General features: G+C 42.6%; 1 protein-coding gene across 1 annotated transcript in view; it reads right to left on the bottom strand.

Moving 5' to 3' along the window:
• The window catches only part of SMARCAL1 (SNF2 related chromatin remodeling annealing helicase 1), a 62,942-nt gene that overhangs the window by 22,126 nt on the left and 20,772 nt on the right, over positions 1-20,044 (bottom strand). The window contains exons 6-8 of the mRNA XM_083153682.1: positions 14,081-14,264; positions 12,236-12,386; positions 10,408-10,566 (exon numbers count right to left, since the gene is read on the bottom strand). Of these exons, the coding sequence (XP_083009808.1) occupies positions 10,408-10,566; positions 12,236-12,386; positions 14,081-14,264 (494 nt within the window). The remainder of the gene's footprint in view (positions 1-10,407; positions 10,567-12,235; positions 12,387-14,080; positions 14,265-20,044) is intronic.

Raw genomic sequence — 20,044 nt, 5'->3', positions numbered from 1 at the left:
ATGTTTTTTTTTTTTTTTTTTTCCTCCAAGATTTATCTTCAATATCTAATGAAAATTTCATACATGTGTTAAATAAACTTATTAATTTTAAATCTCACTGTGTCATCTCTCTTTGTGATGTGTTTATGTCTCTATATTGATTCAATTATTGAGGACTCATTGCTTATTCTGGCACTAGAAGAACTGCACCATCTATCCCATTTATTATGGTATTTATCTAACCTGTTTCTTGAACTGTACATAAATTTCTCATGCTTAATAAGGTCTTCCACCAGTATTCTCCATTTAATAACTTTAGGTGGGCTAGGGGAGAACCATCCCCGAGCTATTTCCACTTTTGCCATAGTGACCAAATTTAAAACATATTGGTTTAGTAATGGTGAGCGATCTCCTTCTATGTCAATACCAAACATACACACCCTAGGTCCGAATTGAGCTAATGATGGGACTGTGTTTTTAAGGTCTTCCCATACTGCCTGACAAAATATATATATTCCAGGACACTCCCATAGAAGATGCCAGAAACCTGCCCCCTCCACTCCACACTTTGGACATCTTGTATCATCTCTCAGACCTGCTTTATGCATCCCCATTGGGGTGTGATAAATTCTATGTAGTATGAAATAATGAATTTGTTGATACCTTATACTAGATGTTGCGTATTTTATAGATCTTAATATTCCATTCCATGTTTCTCTCGTCAGTGGGCCTATATCCATCTCCCATTTCACTCTTAGTTGTTCCAATGGAGTGGGGCACTGTGTCGTAGCGATTGCCGCATACACCCTGGATACTCTTCCTTTTTTTCCCATTTTTTGTAACATTACTTTGATTGGTGATGGGGCAGTTATCAATGTGAGCCCTTTAAATTGCCTTTGAATGGCATGTCTCAACTGCAGGTATCTGAAAAATGCTGCGTTTTCAATATTAAATTCTAACTGCAGTTGATTGAATGACTTAAGTGTTCCATTGTGATACAACTGTCCCATACTAATAATGTTTTTCCGTTGCCATATATTATCTTCTGAGATTTTCTCTAATTCTGGATATTTTTTGTTATACCATATAGGTGACTCAATTTCAATTTCCTCCCATTTCCAGAGTGCATGCGCCAACCTCCACACCATCAGTGCCTGTCTAAGAATATGTGGTAGGCCCACTGGGGAGGTACCGGAGACTAGAAACAACAATGGAGGGTGACGATTAGCAGTTTGTTCCTCTAAGAACGCTCGTGAGGTTTTCTCCATCGTGTTCTTTACCCAAGGTTCTAGCTGCGTCATCTGGGAAGCAATATAATAATTTCTCAGGTTCGGGAGTGCCAATCCCCCTGATGTTCTTTTGTTTTGCAATGTTTTCATTGATATTCGGGGCGATTTATCTTTCCATATGTAGGATGATACTATTTTTTCTATGGCTATAAACACGTGTTTTGGAATATACACTGGTGCATTCTGCAAAATATATAGGTATTTTGGTTGGACTATCATTTTGAACATATTAATTCTCCCTGTCACTGTTATTGGTAGCTTCTTCCATATATGGAGACGCTCTTTAAAGTTTGCTGTTACGGGGTCTACATTTAGTTCAACATAGTCCTGTGCTATCGGTGTTACCCATATCCCTAAGTATTTAAACTTGTGGGTCCATTTCAGAGGAGTTTCAATTTGTTTTATTTGAGGGATCTTTCCCGAGATTGGGAATATATTCGATTTTTCCCAGTTAATGCAGAGTCCGGAATATTTTCCGAACCTCTTAACTGTGTCTAGCATAGTTTTTAATGATTTCCCTGCATCTCTTAAAAACAGAAGCATGTCGTCTGCATACAATGCGGCGACATCCTCTGTCTCTCCTATTTGTATCCCCTTAATCTCAGGGTGTGCCCGTATCATACAAGCCACAGGCTCTATTGCCATAGAAAATAACATAGGGGACAGGGGACAGCCCTGTCTGGTACCTCTATTTAATTTGATTGAGGTTGAAGTATAGCCATTTGTTGTTATCATGGTAGTGGGCTGTGCATATAACAGTTTTATCCATTTGATAAATTGAGGGCCGTATGCGCACTTACGCAACACTGCCCATAAATATCTCCACTCGACTGTATCAAAGGCCTTGGCTGCATCCAAAGATACAACCAAGGCCTCCGTGTCCGTGCCCTGTCCCCTCTGTATATGGCAATAGAGTCTTCTCAAATTCTGCGTTGTAGAGCTGTCTGGCATAAATCCAGTCTGGTCTGGGTGTATTATGGTTGTTATTACATGGCTCAGTCTAGTGGCAATCATTCTGGCCAGGATCTTTACATCGGTATTTAATAAAGAAATCGGCCTATATGAGTCCGGGGATAGTGGGTCCTTATCCTTTTTAAGGATGAGTACCACCACTGCTTCTGACATAGTTGACGGCAATGTACCCCATTCCAGCAGTGTATTGTATAAATCTGTAAGGTAAGGGGTGAAAAAATCATTGAACTTCTTATACACCTCAATGGGAATTCCATCTCTTCCCGGTGCTTTAGAAGCAGGAAGTGTAGATATTGCTTTCGCCACTTCATCTGCTGTAAATGGTGCATCCAGCATTTGTGCATCCTCTTCTGAAAGAGAAGGCATATTAACCTGTTCCAGATACTCTTCTAATTCGGCATCTGTACCCCCATCCCCGGACTCATACAGGCACTGATAATATTCCCTGAAGACCTCTGCTATATTTTTTGAGGAGTATTTTATTTCCCCCGCCTTGTTTCTAATACAAGGTATTAGACTGCTACTTTTTTCATCTTTGGCTATGAATGCCAATTGACTTCCTCCAATATCAGACTGGAAATATTGCTTATGTTTAGTAAACATTATCCTTCTCTTTGTTTTATTATACAGATATGCAGCCCATTCCCTTCTGACATCAGTCAAATTTATTCTATCTACTTCTAGTCCTGATGTGATATAGTTAGATTCAGCTTGACTATAGCTCTTTTCTAAGTCCTGTTCCTCTTTTTTGCCATTTCTTTTTATTTCTGTTATTCTCTTTATAAATGTACCCCTTACTACTGCTTTAAATGCATCGTGTCTTATGGCCGGATTTTTATAAGTAGCATTCTCCGCTATACAGTTCTCCCAATTGCTAACTAGCTCACTTCCGGTGCCCATCAGGTCCAACCAGAAGGGATTTAACTTCCATGCCACTCTACCTCTATCGGCTCCCATATCGATTTTTAACAATACTGGAGAATGATCTGATATTCCTTGTGGCAGATATTTTACTTCCACTGCCACTGGTACCAACAAAGGAGATATCAGTGCCAGGTCTATCCTGGAGAGCGTATTATGCGTGGCAGAGTGGCATGAAAATTGCATCCCCTCACGATTCCTGATACGCCAGATATCAATCCAACCCAGTTCATTTATTAATTTTGAGAATGGTGTGGGCTGTACTTTCTCCGGAATCACAAACTGTTGTCCACTTTCCTTCCATTTATCAAAATTCTTACACATGACATTATTAAAGTCTCCTATGCAGATCACTGGTGTATCTGGAGATTCGGATATAAACTGTGCTGCCTGCCGGAGCACTTCATTACTGTATGGAGGGGGTATATATATTGCCAATATATATAATGCTTTAAAATTTACTATGGCTTTGAGGAACACAAATCTACCATGTGGATCAATCCAGTTCTTTTCTAGCTGGAAGGCCAGGGTTTTCTTTATAAGCACCGTAACCCCCCTAGAGTTTTGGGTGAATGTTGAATTAAATGTATGTCCTATCCAGGGTTTCTTTAACGCGAGAACCCGGTTACCGTACAGATGCGTCTCAAGCAGGCAGATTATATCCGCTCCATATTTTCGGACCTGGGACATTACAAGGGACCTTTTAACCTTGTTATTTAGACCCCTCACATTCCAACTTAAAATAGCATATCCCATCATTTATATATATATATTTTTTTTTTGTAGAATACCCATATTAATTATCAAACGGTTATACTTCATAGCCTTATTTCGTTTTTGGATGACCTTATACAACACACTATACATCTTCTTTCTTTTTTGGATGACCTTGTACAACACACTATTCAAAACACAACATACTTTAACTTTACAACATATACACACCCCCATCCCCCCCTCCCTAACCCACCCTGTATAACCTCCCAGTCGCAAGGTATACTTGAACCCCATCTTCTTTTTCCCTACACTAACCCTCCCTTAGGGATAAGGAAGGAATATCCTCCCTTAGCTATATTTAGCATGTAGAGTGTACCCCCATGTTTCCTCCTTTTTTTTCTCTTTTTTTTTTTATTTCTTCTTTTTCCCTTCCCCCTTCCTCCTTCCCCCAATACTGGGAAAAAAAAAAAAATACAAAAAAAGAAGAGGAAGAAGAGGGGGGGGGGGGGGGGGGGGACCAAGGAGAGAGATAAAAAAAAAACCAATAATACTACAGGGATTATGTCCTAAGATCTATTATGGTTACATATTTGTCCCTACAGAAATCGACCACAACCTCATATCCCCCCCCTCCCCCCTCCCCCCCCTAAAGAACCCCCACATCGGTGTCTTCTGCTCTTCTTCAGCTTGAAGCCCTTGCCAGGCTTTCCACCCATTTTTCTGCTTCCGCTGGGTTTGTAAAAAAATGCGTTAACTCATTATATACTATTCTCAATCGGGCAGGGTATATCATTGAGTATTTAATATTCCGAGTTCTCAATTGTTTTTTAACCTGCAAGAAGCCTGCCCGCTCTTTTTGTACCTCCAAAGCAAGGTCCGGATACAAAGATATTTGATGGTTATCGTATTGTATTTGTCCCTTGATCCGGGCTGACTGTAATGCAGTATCTCAGTCTTTGAAATGCAACAGTCTAGCAATTAGTGTCCTTGGGTGTGCTCCGGGCTTAGGAGCCCTCCCTGGCACTCTATGAGCTCTCTCTACAGAGAATTGTTTGGAGAATACTTCTCTAGGGAATAACTGCACCAGCCATTCCTCAACAAACTTCTCTGCATCCGTGCCCTCTGTACGCTCTGGTAAACCTACTATGCGAATGTTATTTCGACGTAATCTTCCTTCTGTGTCTACCAGTTTAAATTGGGTTTGTGTCATTTGCTTTGTTAACTCTTCCACCTTTTGCTTTAGTGGTAGGATATCATCCTCTAGTTGAGACACTCTTTTTTCTGTCTCTTCAACCCTTTCCCGTATTTTCTGTATATCATGCCTTATCAGCGAGACCTCAATTTGAACTTGGCCAATTTTCTCCATGACCTTTTGTTCTGAGGTAGAGATAGCTTGTAAGACCTGCTGCAAGGAAATGACCGGCTCATTGATAGAGGTATCTGCATGCGAGGATGGTGAGCTAGGTACGCTCTGTCCTGTAGATCTAGTGGACTGTGTAGGCCTTGCAAATTTTTCTAGTTTTGCAGCTGCAGCTGCTGCTGCTGCTGCTCCTTTTACCATATTTCTTTATAATATTTCAAAATATCTGAAAGGGTCAACGTATTTTTTGATAATTTTTTAGTGTGGCACAATTTTTTTTTTATTTTTTTTTTAAGGAATTTTTTGAGAAAAAAGGCCCAAACAATTATATGACATTTATATATACACAGTCTCAGCACAGCATATCTCGTTCAGTGAGAACTTTATAGAATTCTAATGCCTCCAATTGCGAACCTCCACTATGTCACTTTTAACACCGTCAGGGGGAGATATAAGACAGGTCACCGTCCAGAAATGTTCCATATGAAATTAATATATCCTATTATAGGCTTGCACAGTGTCCAGCCTCATTGCAATCAGCGAAAGGAGGCACAATTAATCAGGCTATATTTTCTGGGTGGTTCTTACCCTATTCCAGCCGTCCAGGCCTCTGCTTTGCCTCTCGGTTGCGCCCCGTGGCTTTATTCAGGGGTGAAGGGGTTCACTGCATCTGGGGTTCGCTGTTGCACCCTCGGTTTGGCTGGCCTTCAGGTAGGTTTGCAGGGGAGCTTCCTTCCGGTCCCTCAGTGTGCCGAATATCAATTACCTTGCCTTGTTTGGAGGCGATAGCAGGGTATCAATAATCCAGGTAGGGCCAATATATTCCTGTGCAGGGGGCTGCTAGTCGCAACCTGCAAGAAGATTATTAAAAAATCTTCTCCGGCTCCGCAACCTGCAGCACACTCGCTGCTCACAGTGTCCTTTTGCCTTATACTGATCTAGGGAGAGACCTGCCTGGTCACAACCTGCAGGAGGGCCTCAAGGACTCTCCCCGGCTCCGTGATCCAGCAGCCCTTTCTCCCTATCTCCAAAAAGAGGGAGCCCCAGTCCGGGCCACGCCAACGCCGGATTCACTCCCCCAGACGCCCGTTGTCCATTCAGTAGTCTGCCGGGTTCGTGTCTGGTTCTGTGGCAGGGGGACGCACTATATCCGACTTAGGTGCTGCCCCTCTCTCGGCGTCTCACCCGGCGTCTCCTCTGCCGGGATCGCGTCTGTTTCTGCAGCGGGGGGGGACACACTGTATCCGGCTCAGATGCTGCCACTTCAGCGTCTCACCCGGCTTCTCCTCGCAGCGTCAGACAGGCGTCAGCAGGCTTCCCGCTTTTCACTTCCGGGACGCTGGGTGCACGGGTTTACGACTTCCCCGCCTGTCCTGCTCCAGCACCTCCGAACGGCGCACCGGGGTCCGGACTCCAGGCTCATTCAACCAGGGTATTTCTTGTTTTATTCATCCGACATGCAGGCTCCATGGGGAGGGAGTTCACCAGGGACAGGATTTTCTGCAGGAGTCACATCGGGAGCTGCAGCGTCTTGCTGCTACTCCATGCTACGCCAAGCCCCCCTCCTCTATTAGTGTTACTTACTGTTATACAGCTTCATCTATTAGTCTTACTTACTATTATACAGCCTCCTCTATTAGTCTTACTTACTATTATACAGCCTCCTCTATTAGTGTTACTTACTATTATAAAGCCTCCTCTATTAGTGTTACTTACTATTATACAGCCTCCTCTATTAGTGTTACTTACTATTATACAGCCTCCTCTATTAGTGTTACTTACTATTATACAGCCTCCTCTATTAGTGTTATTTACTGTTATACAGCCTCCTCTATTAGTGTTACTTACTATTATACAGCCTCCTCTATTAGTGTAACGTACTATTATACAGCCTCCACTATTAGTGTTACTTACTATTATACAGCCTCCTCTATTAGTGTTACTGTTACTATTATACAGCCTCCTCTATTAGTGTTACTTACTATTATACAGCCTCCTCTATTAGTGTTACTATTATACAGCCTCCTCTATTAGTGTTACTTACTATTATACAGCCTCCTCTATTAGTGTTACTTTCTATTATACAGCCTCCTCTATTAGCGTTACTTACTGTTATACAGCCTCCTCTATTAGTGTTACTTACTATTATACAGCCTTCTCTATTAGTGTTACTTACTATTATACAGCCTCCTCTATTAGTGTTACTTACTATTATACAGCCTCCTCTATTAGTGTTACTTACTGTTATACAGCCTCCTCTATTAGTGTTACTTACTATTATACAGCCTCCTCTATAATGTTACTGTTACTATTATACAGCCTCCTCTATTAGTGTTATTTACTATCATACAGCCTCCTCTATTAGTGTTACTGTTACTATTATACAGCCTCCTCTATTAGTGTTACTTACTGTTATACAGCCTGCTCTATTAGTCTTACTTACTATTATACAGCCTCCTCTATTAGTGTTACTTACTATTATACAGCCTCCTCTATTAGTGTTACTTACTGTTATACAGCCTCCTCTATTAGTGTTACTGTTACTATTATACAGCCTCCTCTATTAGTGTTACTTACTGTTATACAGCCTGCTCTATTAGTCTTACTTACTATTATACAGCCTCCTCTATTAGTGTTACTTACTATTATACAGCCTCCTCTATAATGTTACTGTTACTATTATACAGCCTCCTCTATTAGTGTTATTTACTATTATACAGCCTCCTCTATTAGTGTTACTGTTACTATTATACAGCCTCCTCTATTAGTGTTACTTACTATTATACAGCCTCCTCTATTAGCGTTACTTACTGTTATACAGCCTCCTCTATTAGTGTTACTTACTATTATACAGCCTCCTCTATTAGTGTTACTGTTACTATTATACAGCCTCCTCTATTAGTGTTACTGTTACTATTATACAGCCTCCTCTATTAGTGTTACTTACTGTTATACAGCCTGCTCTATTAGTGTTACTTACTATTATACAGCCTCCTCTATTAGTGTTACTTACTATTATACAGCCTCCTCTATTAGTGTTACTTACTGTTATACAGCCTCCTCTATTAGTGTTACTGTTACTGTTACTATTATACAGCCTCCTCTATTAGTGTTACTTACTGTTATACAGCCTGCTCTATTAGTCTTACTTACTATTATACAGCCTCCTCTATTAGTGTTACTTACTATTATACAGCCTCCTCTATAATGTTACTGTTACTATTATACAGCCTCCTCTATTAGTGTTATTTACTATTATACAGCCTCCTCTATTAGTGTTACTGTTACTATTATACAGCCTCCTCTATTAGTGTTACTTACTATTATACAGCCTCCTCTATTAGCGTTACTTACTGTTATACAGCCTCCTCTATTAGTGTTACTTACTATTATACAGCCTCCTCTATTAGTGTTACTGTTACTATTATACAGCCTCCTCTATTAGTGTTACTGTTACTATTATACAGCCTCCTCTATTAGTGTTACTTACTGTTATACAGCCTGCTCTATTAGTGTTACTTACTATTATACAGCCTCCTCTATTAGTGTTACTTACTATTATACAGCCTCCTCTATTAGTGTTACTTACTATTATACAGCCTCCTCTATTAGCGTTACTTACTGTTATACAGCCTCCTCTATTAGTGTTACTTACTATTATACAGCCTCCTCTATTAGTGTTACTGTTACTATTATACAGCCTCCTCTATTAGTGTTACTGTTACTATTATACAGCCTCCTCTATTAGTGTTACTGTTACTATTATACAGCCTCCTCTATTAGTGTTACTTACTATTATACAGCCTCCTCTATTAGTGTTACTTACTATTATACAGCCTCCTCTATTAGTGTTACTTACTATTTTACAGCCTCCTCTATTAGTGTTACTTACTATTATACAGCCTCCTCTATTAGCGTTACTTACTGTTATACAGCCTCCTCTATTAGTGTTACTTACTGTTATACAGCCTCCTCTATTAGTGTTACTTACTATTATACAGCCTCCTCTATTAGTGTTACTTACTATTATACAGCCTCATCTATTAGTTATTTTTACAGAATAATCTACTGTTGATTTATGACTATATACCATTATGTTACAGCCTGACCCTTTAAGCTGTGTACACACAGGGGCGATATTGGCTGAAATCGCTGGCAATATGGTCACTGAGCGACCATATTGCCAGTGATTTGGAGTGCTGCTGGCGATAAATCGCCAGCTGCGCGCTCCCGTGTGCAGTCCCTAATGGTCGCAGGAGCATTCTCCTGCGACCAGCGGCTTCCCCCGGCGCTGAGCAGGAGGTCAGCGGAGATCAGCAGCAGAAGAATTCCCATCTGCTGCTGCTCCCTCCTCCGTTCGTGTGTGCAACCCCCCCCCCCCCCTTCATCCTCCGTTTGGGTCTCTCTCCCCCCCGCCGCGTGATAACAGCAAGCAGGCGCTGCTGCTCCCCTCGCTCCCTGACAGTAGCAGGGTCTCCTTTTCATCGCTGATGAAAAGGAGACACTGAGCAATATGATTGCTGGCAATATATTGCTAGCAATCATATTGCACCATGTGTACACTCCATTAGAGTTTAAATATTATCTAAAACTGTACACACGGTGCAATCTGGTCGCTGAGCCATTTTGGCTTAAAATCGCTCAGCAACATATTGTTCAGCAATATATTGCTCAGTGTACCGTTTTCATCAGTGACCAGCGATTTTGGCTGAAACTTGCAAGCTATTCTGTCTCATTCGGTCTCTACCTCATTTTGACTAGAAATCGCTGGTTGCTGGTGCACAGTGCATTGTGCACCAGCAACCAGCAATTTTTAGCCATAATTGGAGGAGCATGCTCCTGCGACCAGCGACCATGAAGGGCTGGCAGCGGGAGTGCGTTCCTGGCGATTTAACTCCCCCAGCACATGAAATCACTGGCAATACGGTCGCTCGGCGACCATATTGCCAGCGATATGTGCTGAAATCGCCCCCATGTGTACACAGTCCCTTGTGTCCTAATGAAGAAGAAGCGCTATATAAATAAAATTATTATTATGACACAGGCTGAATTATTATTATTATTATAGTATATTATACAGCCTCAACTACTCTGGGTACTTCCTATTATACAACAATATCTAATTCAGGTACTTGCTATTATGCAGCCTCATGTCTTTGAGATACTTACTATAATGATGACTTTAAAATTTGTTGTATTGAGTTTGCCCATCCTCCCAAGCAGGTCAAAGCTGACAATGTTGATGAGGCTGGAGGACTGGATGTTGCGTCCAGTTACTATGACGTTGATACTTTCAGGGCTCACAGAGGGCAGCCACCTATGGAAAGCCTAAATATACAAAGCCAAATTGTCTTTAAATGATCGGTAAAAATAAAAATTCCCAAAACAATCAAAGATCTCTGATTATCATCAAATGTATGTATGCTTATTGCATATACAAAAACACACCAACCAAAGCCAGAAAACCTATACAGTATGCCCTTGGTATGCTTACTGTAGGCATACACCCCACAATACAACACACCTGACATATCCCCCCCACCCCGCTCTAGTTGGCAATGGTGCCTTGACCCATTTATCCAGATAGGCAGTGCATCTTCACTGAAAGCACTACAGGAACCAAACAGGCAGTGGAGGGCTGTACAAAAGATGTTGGGGGCCTGCAGCATAGACTTACTTCTAGGCCACAGGAATTAAAACATTAGGGACTCAGCTTTTAGATTTGGGTGTAAACATCCTTTAAAGTAAGTAATAAATAAAAATAAAAAACTTTATTTGCAAGATAAACTATATTGGTAAGATCATTCGGTACTCTTTACCTAGAACGGCGCCCGTCGCGGGCATCGCGGGTACATTTATGCCTGCCCGCGACGCGACCGACGCGATGCCCGCGATTTTCCCATTGAAAACCATGTTAAACCTGAAAAATCGCGTCGGTCGCGTCGCGGCCGGCCATAAACGTACCCGCGATGCCCGCGACGCGATGCTCCCGATTTCCCATAGGAAGCAATGTTAAAAGCCGCGATGGACCCGATTTTAGTGTTAAATGCCTCAATCCACCCGATTTGGCCATAGGAATCAATGTTAAATGGGCTACAGAGCCCATTAACCCTTAAATGTCCCCCCAAATTTTTAACGCCACCCCACGATCAACGCCAACCCGAAGCGTGGCGAGCGCAGCGAGCCCGCGAAGGGGCGGCGGTACGCGTCCTCCGACCTTTTCATGCCCTACTATCCACGTCGGCGTGGTGTGAGAATAGAATAGTGTGGCGAGCGCAGCGAGCCACCGAGCCCGAAGCGTGGCGAGCGCAGCGAGCCCCGCGAGGGGACGCGGATACCTTCACAGGTAAGCGCGTCCCCTCGCGGGCTTCACAGGTGTCCGTGGCCACGCGGACACCTGTGAAGCCCGCGAGGGGACGCGTATAACTGTGAAGGTATCCGCGTCCCCTCGCGGGGCTCGCTGCGCTCGCCACGCTTCGGGCTCGGTGGCTCGCTGCGCTCGCCACACTATTCTATTCTCAACTCCACGCCGACGTGGATAGTAGGGCATGAAAAGGTCGTAGGACGCGTACCGCCGCCCCTCGCGGGCTCGCTGCGCTCGCCACGCTTCGGGTTGGCGTTGATCGTGGGGTGGCGTTAAAAATTTGGGCGGACATTTAAGGGTTAATTGGGGCTATTTGGGCTCTGTAGCCCATTTAACATTGATTCCTATGGGAAAATCGCGGGCATTGAGGCATTTAACGCTAAAATCGCGGTCAATCAGGCTTTTAACATTGTTCTCTATGGGAAAATCGCGGTAATCGCGGGTACCCGATTTTGATGTACCCGCGATTTACCCGCGATGCCCGCGATTACCGCGATTTTACCCGCGATGCCCGCGATTTCAATCGTGGGCGCCGTTCTAGGTAAAGAGTACCGATCATTCAGTACACAGTATGGGTAGTTTACAGAAGCCCCACAGTAAAACTACATAGAATGGGGCACGGAGATTCCTTACCTCTGCCCAGGTAAATCTGACAGATGATGGAGTAACCACCAGCAATGGCCACTCTGTCATGTAATAGGCAGCAATGCAGATGGCTTGGATAGTCTTCCCCAAGCCCATGTCATCAGCTAGGAGAAGCCGTCCATCCCGAGATATAGCAAAGCTGTTAGAGACAAACAAAAATGTAAGAACCATAGAGGATTTTATGGCAGACCATCAGACAATTGTATGCTGTAACAATAAGAAAGCTAGAGAATCAATGGCTACTATATACCTATTGCGGTGACATACTGTAATTCAAAAACAGGCAGCAATCCTCTTCATAGTAAGTTATGTTTTCTGGCAGATAATACAGCGCAGTGGGCTATAACCTTCTGTAAGGACTATGGAGTTCAGAGCCTAATTGAGATGTAATACTGATATTTACGGAGTTGAGCGATTATTGGCTGACTGAGCATGCTTCGTCATATTGTGCATGCTCCACGGAACCTTCGCAATGGTGCTCAAAGTGAGAACTTATTTGAAAAGTGATTGAAAGTCTGGGACCGTATGGGGAGTTAGCGGAGAGTGGTGGTAAAAATGAATGTGTGTCGCAAATGTTTTTAGAGAATGCCTCAGCATACAACTATAATCCCATGTGCACAAAACATGGCACCAGCATCTCATTTCCTGCATTCAGGAGCAGACAAAATAATGTGCAATTCAGGAACGAGTTATTAAAATCCAAGCCTGCAGGACAGCTCAATATTAAGGAATAGATTTTCAGCACCAGCAGTAATGTTAAGAGTGCCCAGTATAATATATATATATATATATATATATATATATATATATATATATATATATATATATATATATATATATATATATATATATATATATATATATATTATATATATAATCCAACAAGCAATGGCAGCACTCGTAGAATTTGCAAAAAAGTATTAATGTATCACAGCATAATAAGGTGCAAAGGTGTACCAACGTTTCGGGATAGCCGCCCATTTTCAAAAAAAGAGCAGTTACTCCTCTGCACCTTGAAAAGGGGGGGGGGAGGGGGGTCGGCTACCCCGAAACGTGGGTACACCGTCTTTGCACCTTACTATGCTGTGATACATAAATACTTTTTTACAAAGTCTACGAGTACAGCCATTGTGTGTTGGATTGTAATTATTTATTGGAAGGCACCGCAGCAGGACATCCTATTCTAGGGACAGAGTGCCGGTCCTCTCTCTGGAACTGGATCTATATATCTATTATTATTTTTTTATATGCACACACACAGTACATACATAAATACACCTGCAACAAATGATTTCACTGTTAAAATGGACATTCATTGCCAATACACACAATTTTGTTAATACACATGGTGCAGAGATGAAGGATGCATCAGCCATATTTCAAAGATTTGTACCCCCTCACAGACTAGCACCAGTTACTGTGGATAATGGGACATGATCTAATACATTTAACTAAATTAGGTAAGCACCAAACCACGTCACCTGGCTAAAATAACTGTACATATTGGGCGGTATTCAATTGTTTTTCACCTGCATTTCAGCTCGCTATCCCCAGAGGTAGTGAGCCGAAATGAATGAATTCATGTCTGAACTTGACCATAATGAGCATAATATGCGCAAAATAGATCAATTGAATATCACCCTACGATCACCTGTCTCTTAAGATCACCTGTCTCTTGAGTTTGGGTGCAATATAACAATTGAATACCACCCACTGTATCTGGTTTAAATGGATAATTTTGACAGTGGTTCTTCACAACTCATTTTGTGAATAGCGCAAGATTCCAGTTCTCACCCACACCATTGTCCTACTCACACAGAAATTGGCACATACCTTACCCCCTCCCTCTGAAATGGCATCAGGCTGCCCACAAGCATGGAATCCACCACAGATAAGTCAACTTCTGGGATTTCACCGCGACTTACAGAGGATTTTTCAAACTGAGACGCAAATGCCTGTACGATCGGTTTGGGAAGAGGTTCTACCTCCACTTGCTGTATGCCCCGTAGTGCTTCCACTGCAAGACAACCCATAAAAATACTCTGGGATTAGGATTTGGTGTAATAACAAAAAATTATGCCAGACATGTGAAAACGTGCAAAATATATTCTTCACAAATGAAACCAAACAGTAGCCAGTAGGCTCTTAACAGGCCTTTCATTCTTCCAAAAGATATTTAATAAAAAATGACAGAACTATAAAACTAAATGATACACTTACCTCAGTAGTAGATTATTAAAGTGATCAAGTAGCTGCAAAGAATTCCTGATTTATAGTCAACCTGATCACCATTTTTATAAAAGGTATTAAATTCCAATTCATGCTTCTGATTTACCAGTTTCTCTTGATAGATGCTGTACACTGAAGGTAGCAACGGCTACCCACTCAGAGGCATTTGGGGGGGGGGGGGGATTACACAGGAGGGTTGACCAGACATACCACACTACTGAGGCAACAAGGTCAATTAAGAGACTCTTAAACTGTAAAACCTATTTAGGTTACAACCTATATTCAGACCTTTTGACCTTTCCATTGTCAACCTAATGCTTGTGTCGACCTTGACCTATTTCACGTGTTGACCTAAGCCATGTCGAAGTTCAATGGTCGACTCAATATGGGTCAACCCACTGACTCGTACCCCATTTTGCTGGAAACACCCCTTTTTTTCCCCTTCTGAACTTTGTTGTATACTGTGGATATGAGGATTCCATGAGAATGGATGCCCCAACTCCTCCCTCACTATCTCCACCTCCCCCAGAAACAAATGTCTGATGCTAAAATAAAGTTATGCTTTCTACTTATAAATACAAGAGGCCTTATGGGAAATAAAAGAAAAATGGAGGTGGTTGAAAATGGCATTGTGCGGTAACTAGGGTCTGTAGTAGGTGCTGACTGTCATACAATTTTCATATAAATATGTTTATACATTTCAATAGCAAATCAAACTTAAAGGCATAAAAACATGTTATGTCTCCAGTTACAATCACTGCTGAGTGCCGCCAGACTGTTATTACACAGTGGTAGATTAATGGAATTTCCTAGAGAGCAATGTTCTGTTAATGTTTGGTACAGCCACTTGGTGGTGCTAAAAGTTCTGCTTGTGCCATGCACTCGCAATGTCATTTCAGCACTTACTCCAATAAGGACTGATGCAGGTGAAAGACACTGACAGCCCCAGACATCGCACTATTGTTTGTTTTAGACTTTCCAGAGTATTATGTTGGCTAATGTGTCTGCAGTCCTTTTACAAAATGACAGGTATAATTTCTGCATCTAGACAATACTTTCTGAACGTCTATCCATTGTTAATCTAATACGCAATTCTACACCCTTTGTGAAAGCAGCACATTAATGTTAATGACTGAAGGAAAGCAAATTCTCTCTTTCAATAATCTAGGACAACTACAACTTACTATTTTTGATATCTGAAAGGTGACTTGAATGCAGAATGTCTCATCACATCAGAGGGGCATGGCATATGATGACACTAAGTACATCAAGGCACCCCTGCTCACGCAGAGGGAGAGAGTTATCAAATGAGAGAGAGGGAAGGAGAGAGAGAGAGAGAGAGAGAGAGAGAGCAACCAATCAGCGTCTGTCATTTTATAGAATTTGCTAAAAAATTATAGCTAGATGCCAATTTGTTGCTATTGGCAAGTGCTACACTCTCACAGTTGTGATATATCTCCCCCTCTGTGTTTTAAGTGTGTGTGGGGGGGGGGGGGTGGTTTGATGATGTGATTTGTGCAAATCACTGCCCATCCCAGTCTAGCTTGCACTCATGCAAGAACTGTTACGGGAGAGCTGTCTAGAACTCTGAGCGGTCTGATTCCATTTTGGACAAATGGACATTGAGGAAGATTTGGCAACTATATTTTGGACCCCATAAATGTCTATACAATAACTCATCTACAAATATTAACATTAGCAAAAGTGGGTAAATTGCAGCCTACAGCCTAGTCGCCATGGTGGCCTGGTGGTTGTGGTCATAGGAGGCTACCAAATCTGTGTCCTGTAAAAGAAAAGAGTCTGGTAAGGAAGAAAACCCTGTATGGGACTCCACAAGACCGCTGTAGGTGTCCTGTGCTATCTGACACTGAGATGTTAGCAGCAGATGCTTAAAGTTCTGTAAAGCCCCATACACACTAGGCAACCCTGGCTGCGACATATATAAAGTGTACACGCTGAACGATATTGGTATATGATATGTTTCAGTGATGTCACGGGACATGCTGAACATGCCATTCTTTTGGCTTTATAGACAAATTCATGTAAAATATTCAAGAAGATTCTGCGCTGCAATAAAAAAAAAATAAGGCAAGACTGATGTATAAAACAAACATCTATATTTATTTATTCCATTAAAAAAAATTCCAATTTCAGGGGCGTGGCTTGGACGGATAGGTGAGAGGACGTGCCTGGGGACTGCTCCGTAGATATCCTGCCAACTGATCCCGCCCCAGGGACTGTAAATCTCTACCTCCAGTCTACTTACCCTCCGGAGCCCCTTCTGTATCTCCTGTGCTGCCCGCTGGTCTCCTACGATTCATCCATGCGCTGATCTTCCACGCTGGGCCTGCCGCACTCTGAGCTCCCGGGCGCCATCTTGGATCCTTTCTCCTCTCCTCTTCTACGCTGAGGCACGGTCCGGCGGGTGAAGCGGCGGCAGTGTCTACTGTGCGGGGCTACTGGGATAAGCAAACCTGCCTGTTTGAAGCTCTTGCTGGGCGCTATTCCCGATCCTCTGCCACTCCTGGGTTGAGAACTCCTGCTGCCTCATACAGTTGCTGTCCGGAAACCCCTGGTGAGTGCTGGAGCCCAAGTACTGCTGGTCCCCTGCTGAACGGCTAGAATCCTACTCTGGTACCTCTTTGCTGGGAGCCTCGTGTGTTGGGGTGATTAGTGACGGTGGCTCTCTGTTCTTGAGCGGTGAGAACGGGAAGCGGTCTCTTTTGGGACATACTGCCGTGGTCCGCGCAGAGGGTGCTGTCACCATCTTGCATGCGTGCGCCCTGGACTGGGGCACTCATATTCACCTGTTGCTACACAGCTGGGACTTGTTGTGACTACTAGTTTCTGCCCTATACTGACACTCCAGATTCCCCACCAACTGTCTGCTACTCCTTATGCTGTTGGTGGTGTGCTAGCCGCCACCAACCTACTACGTGCCAACTATACTGATAATACTGTTTCACCTATTCTCCCATATATGATAATGGAATCTCAGGTACATCTTATTCTGCATGCGATATACGCTTCTTCTACCAGACTGCTTCTACATTTGGATGAGATTCGAGTGGGTACCCTATCCTCTTCCAGCAACCATGAACAATGTGATGCAGTTGTTGAAGGAGATATATCTGTGCCTGGCGAAATGATGGTCCCATCTGTTTCTCTGCCAGATTCTTTCCCGGATGGATATGCCCTTGCTGACTTTTCCCAAATTAAGAATATTGGTTGCAAAACACCCGCAAGCAATGATTGTGTCGTTACTTCTTCTCAATCTCCTTTCCTGCTATTAATGGCCGTGATGGGATCCCGGATATGCTGCCTGGATTATTCACGAGTATCTGGGACTCAACATCCTATTGTCATAGAGGTATCTTCAATGCATATTCTGTGATTTTATACCATGCATTCTGTAAGGCGAATGCATTACTGTTGAATATGATGGTGGAGGAGTTTTGCGCTTTGGTCCATATACATATACGGTCCAAGTCCACTACCCCCTGTCATATCCTGCTTATAATATTCAGTAACTAGGGGGAGGGGGAGGGGGGGGGGAGTTGACTAGATTAGTAGAATTTAGGATAGAGGGGCTGTGGTTTGGGATCCAAGTATGCCTTAGTTGGGGGTGGGTTGTACAGGGTGGGGGGGTTATAGAGGTGGTTTGTTTTGGGCTTTTTGGGGGGGACTCAGTTTTATGATTTCCTGCGTGGCCGGACACCTATATGTGTAACGATCTTTTCTCCCAGCATAATGTTTTACTCTTTCATTTTCTGTTTTTAGTGGGTATTATGTTGACAGACTATATTTCTCTACTAGTTGCAGCCTTGTCGTACTTTAATGCGACACACTAACTTGAATATATGTGCATTATATATCCGCTCTTCTATATGATCCAAATGGCGCCTTTGGGTCCGGGAAGAGTAAATATCCTGTAATGAAACACGTTTGCCTGAAATGTTCACACTTAATATATTTTCTTTTATGCGTATAATATTCTGTCAATAATATTCTGATTATTTTTCACTGTATAATTACCATACATCTGTTGTCTTATTTTATGTGATGAATCTGGTGTCCGTGCCTCCTACAATCCATGTTTATACCGGGAGTTTTGTTTATTATATCATAAAAAAACTCAATAAAAATTATTGAATAAAAAAAAAAAAAAATCCAATTTCTTAAATAAAAAATATAGACATATAAACATATACATCCTAAATATGACATCATAAATAAAATTCAATTGCCGTGGACTATCCCCCATATGTTTATTGGCCCTGGCTGTGCCAGGTCCTTACCAAGGGCATGGGGCATATTGTTACAATGAGCTGAGTGCCGGCTACCACATCTGTAATTATATATATATATATATATATATATATATATATATATATATATATATATATATATATATATATATATATATATATATATATATATATATATATATATATATATATATATATATATAAAATGGAATGTATTCAATGCCGCAGCGAGCGGCCGGCGAGGGGGTTAAACAGCGAGGATTGCTGAAAACCAGCGATCCTCGCTGTTTAACCCCCGCGCCGGCCGCTCGCACTATTCAACGTTGTGGGGGAATCCTCGCCGTCACAGGACGGCGAGAAATCCCCAAAACAGCGAGACCCGCGGCTGCTGCAGAAAACTCGCAGTTTTTAGCCGCGGGTCTCACTGCTTCTGGAGCCGCATCCGCCAATTCCCCCTCGCTCAAAAAACGGAGCGAGGGGGAATTGGCGGATGCAGAGGCAGTGTTGAATACTGTCAGGGTGAGTGGTGACAGCGAGCAGGAAGCCCTGCTCGCTGTCACCACTCGCAAACAGCATTGAATACATACCATAGTGTATCAGATGAAAAAAAAACTATCAATGAAAAAAAAAATTAAACAAAAGTTCAGGCAATGTTAATATGAAGGAAGCTTCCATTTCACATAATTTGCATAAGTACTTTCATTTAAAGCTTATTGTCCCCATGGAAATCAATTGTGGTTGTAATCAATGAATAGTTTGCTGTAAGCACAATTGGAGTACTTCGTCTTCAGGATGTATTGGACCGGGTGTAAAACAGAGACACTGTTGTAGGTAAGGTCTCAGCTTTGTGCTAGTTGCTGACAGTAGGTAGTTTACAATGGACAGCATGGTGTCCATTCACGCGGGACGGCCACCGTCCGGCCGCAGCCAGATATCACCACTGGAAGGGACCGCTACCGGGCTATGGCCATCCCTACCATTGTAAACTGTGCACAGCACGGCTTCTTGGCTGTGCAGGGTTTCGCCGGCCGGCGACTGCCGGTGTGTGTGAAGATTGTAAGCTTGCAGCAGGGCCCTCTAACCTCCAAGTCTGTCTGTTGTTACCCAGTTTGTTTTATCACTGTTTACTATTGTAAAGCGCAACGGAATCTGCTGTGCTATATAAGAAACTGTAAATAAATAAAGGGGCCTATAATGGTGTGTACACACGGTCAGATGTGCCTTCAGATACTATCCACGATCCGATCAGATCGGATCGTGGATAGTATCTGAAGGCACATCCGATTTGCATACAAGTCTG

The sequence above is a fragment of the Crinia signifera genome, chromosome 7 (genome assembly GCF_055691185.1).
Source record: "Crinia signifera chromosome 7, ASM5569118v1, whole genome shotgun sequence".
Lineage (NCBI taxonomy): Eukaryota > Metazoa > Chordata > Amphibia > Anura > Myobatrachidae > Crinia > Crinia signifera.
Note: the sequence above shows the minus strand (reverse complement) of the source record. Positions and strands in the feature narration are given on the sequence as shown.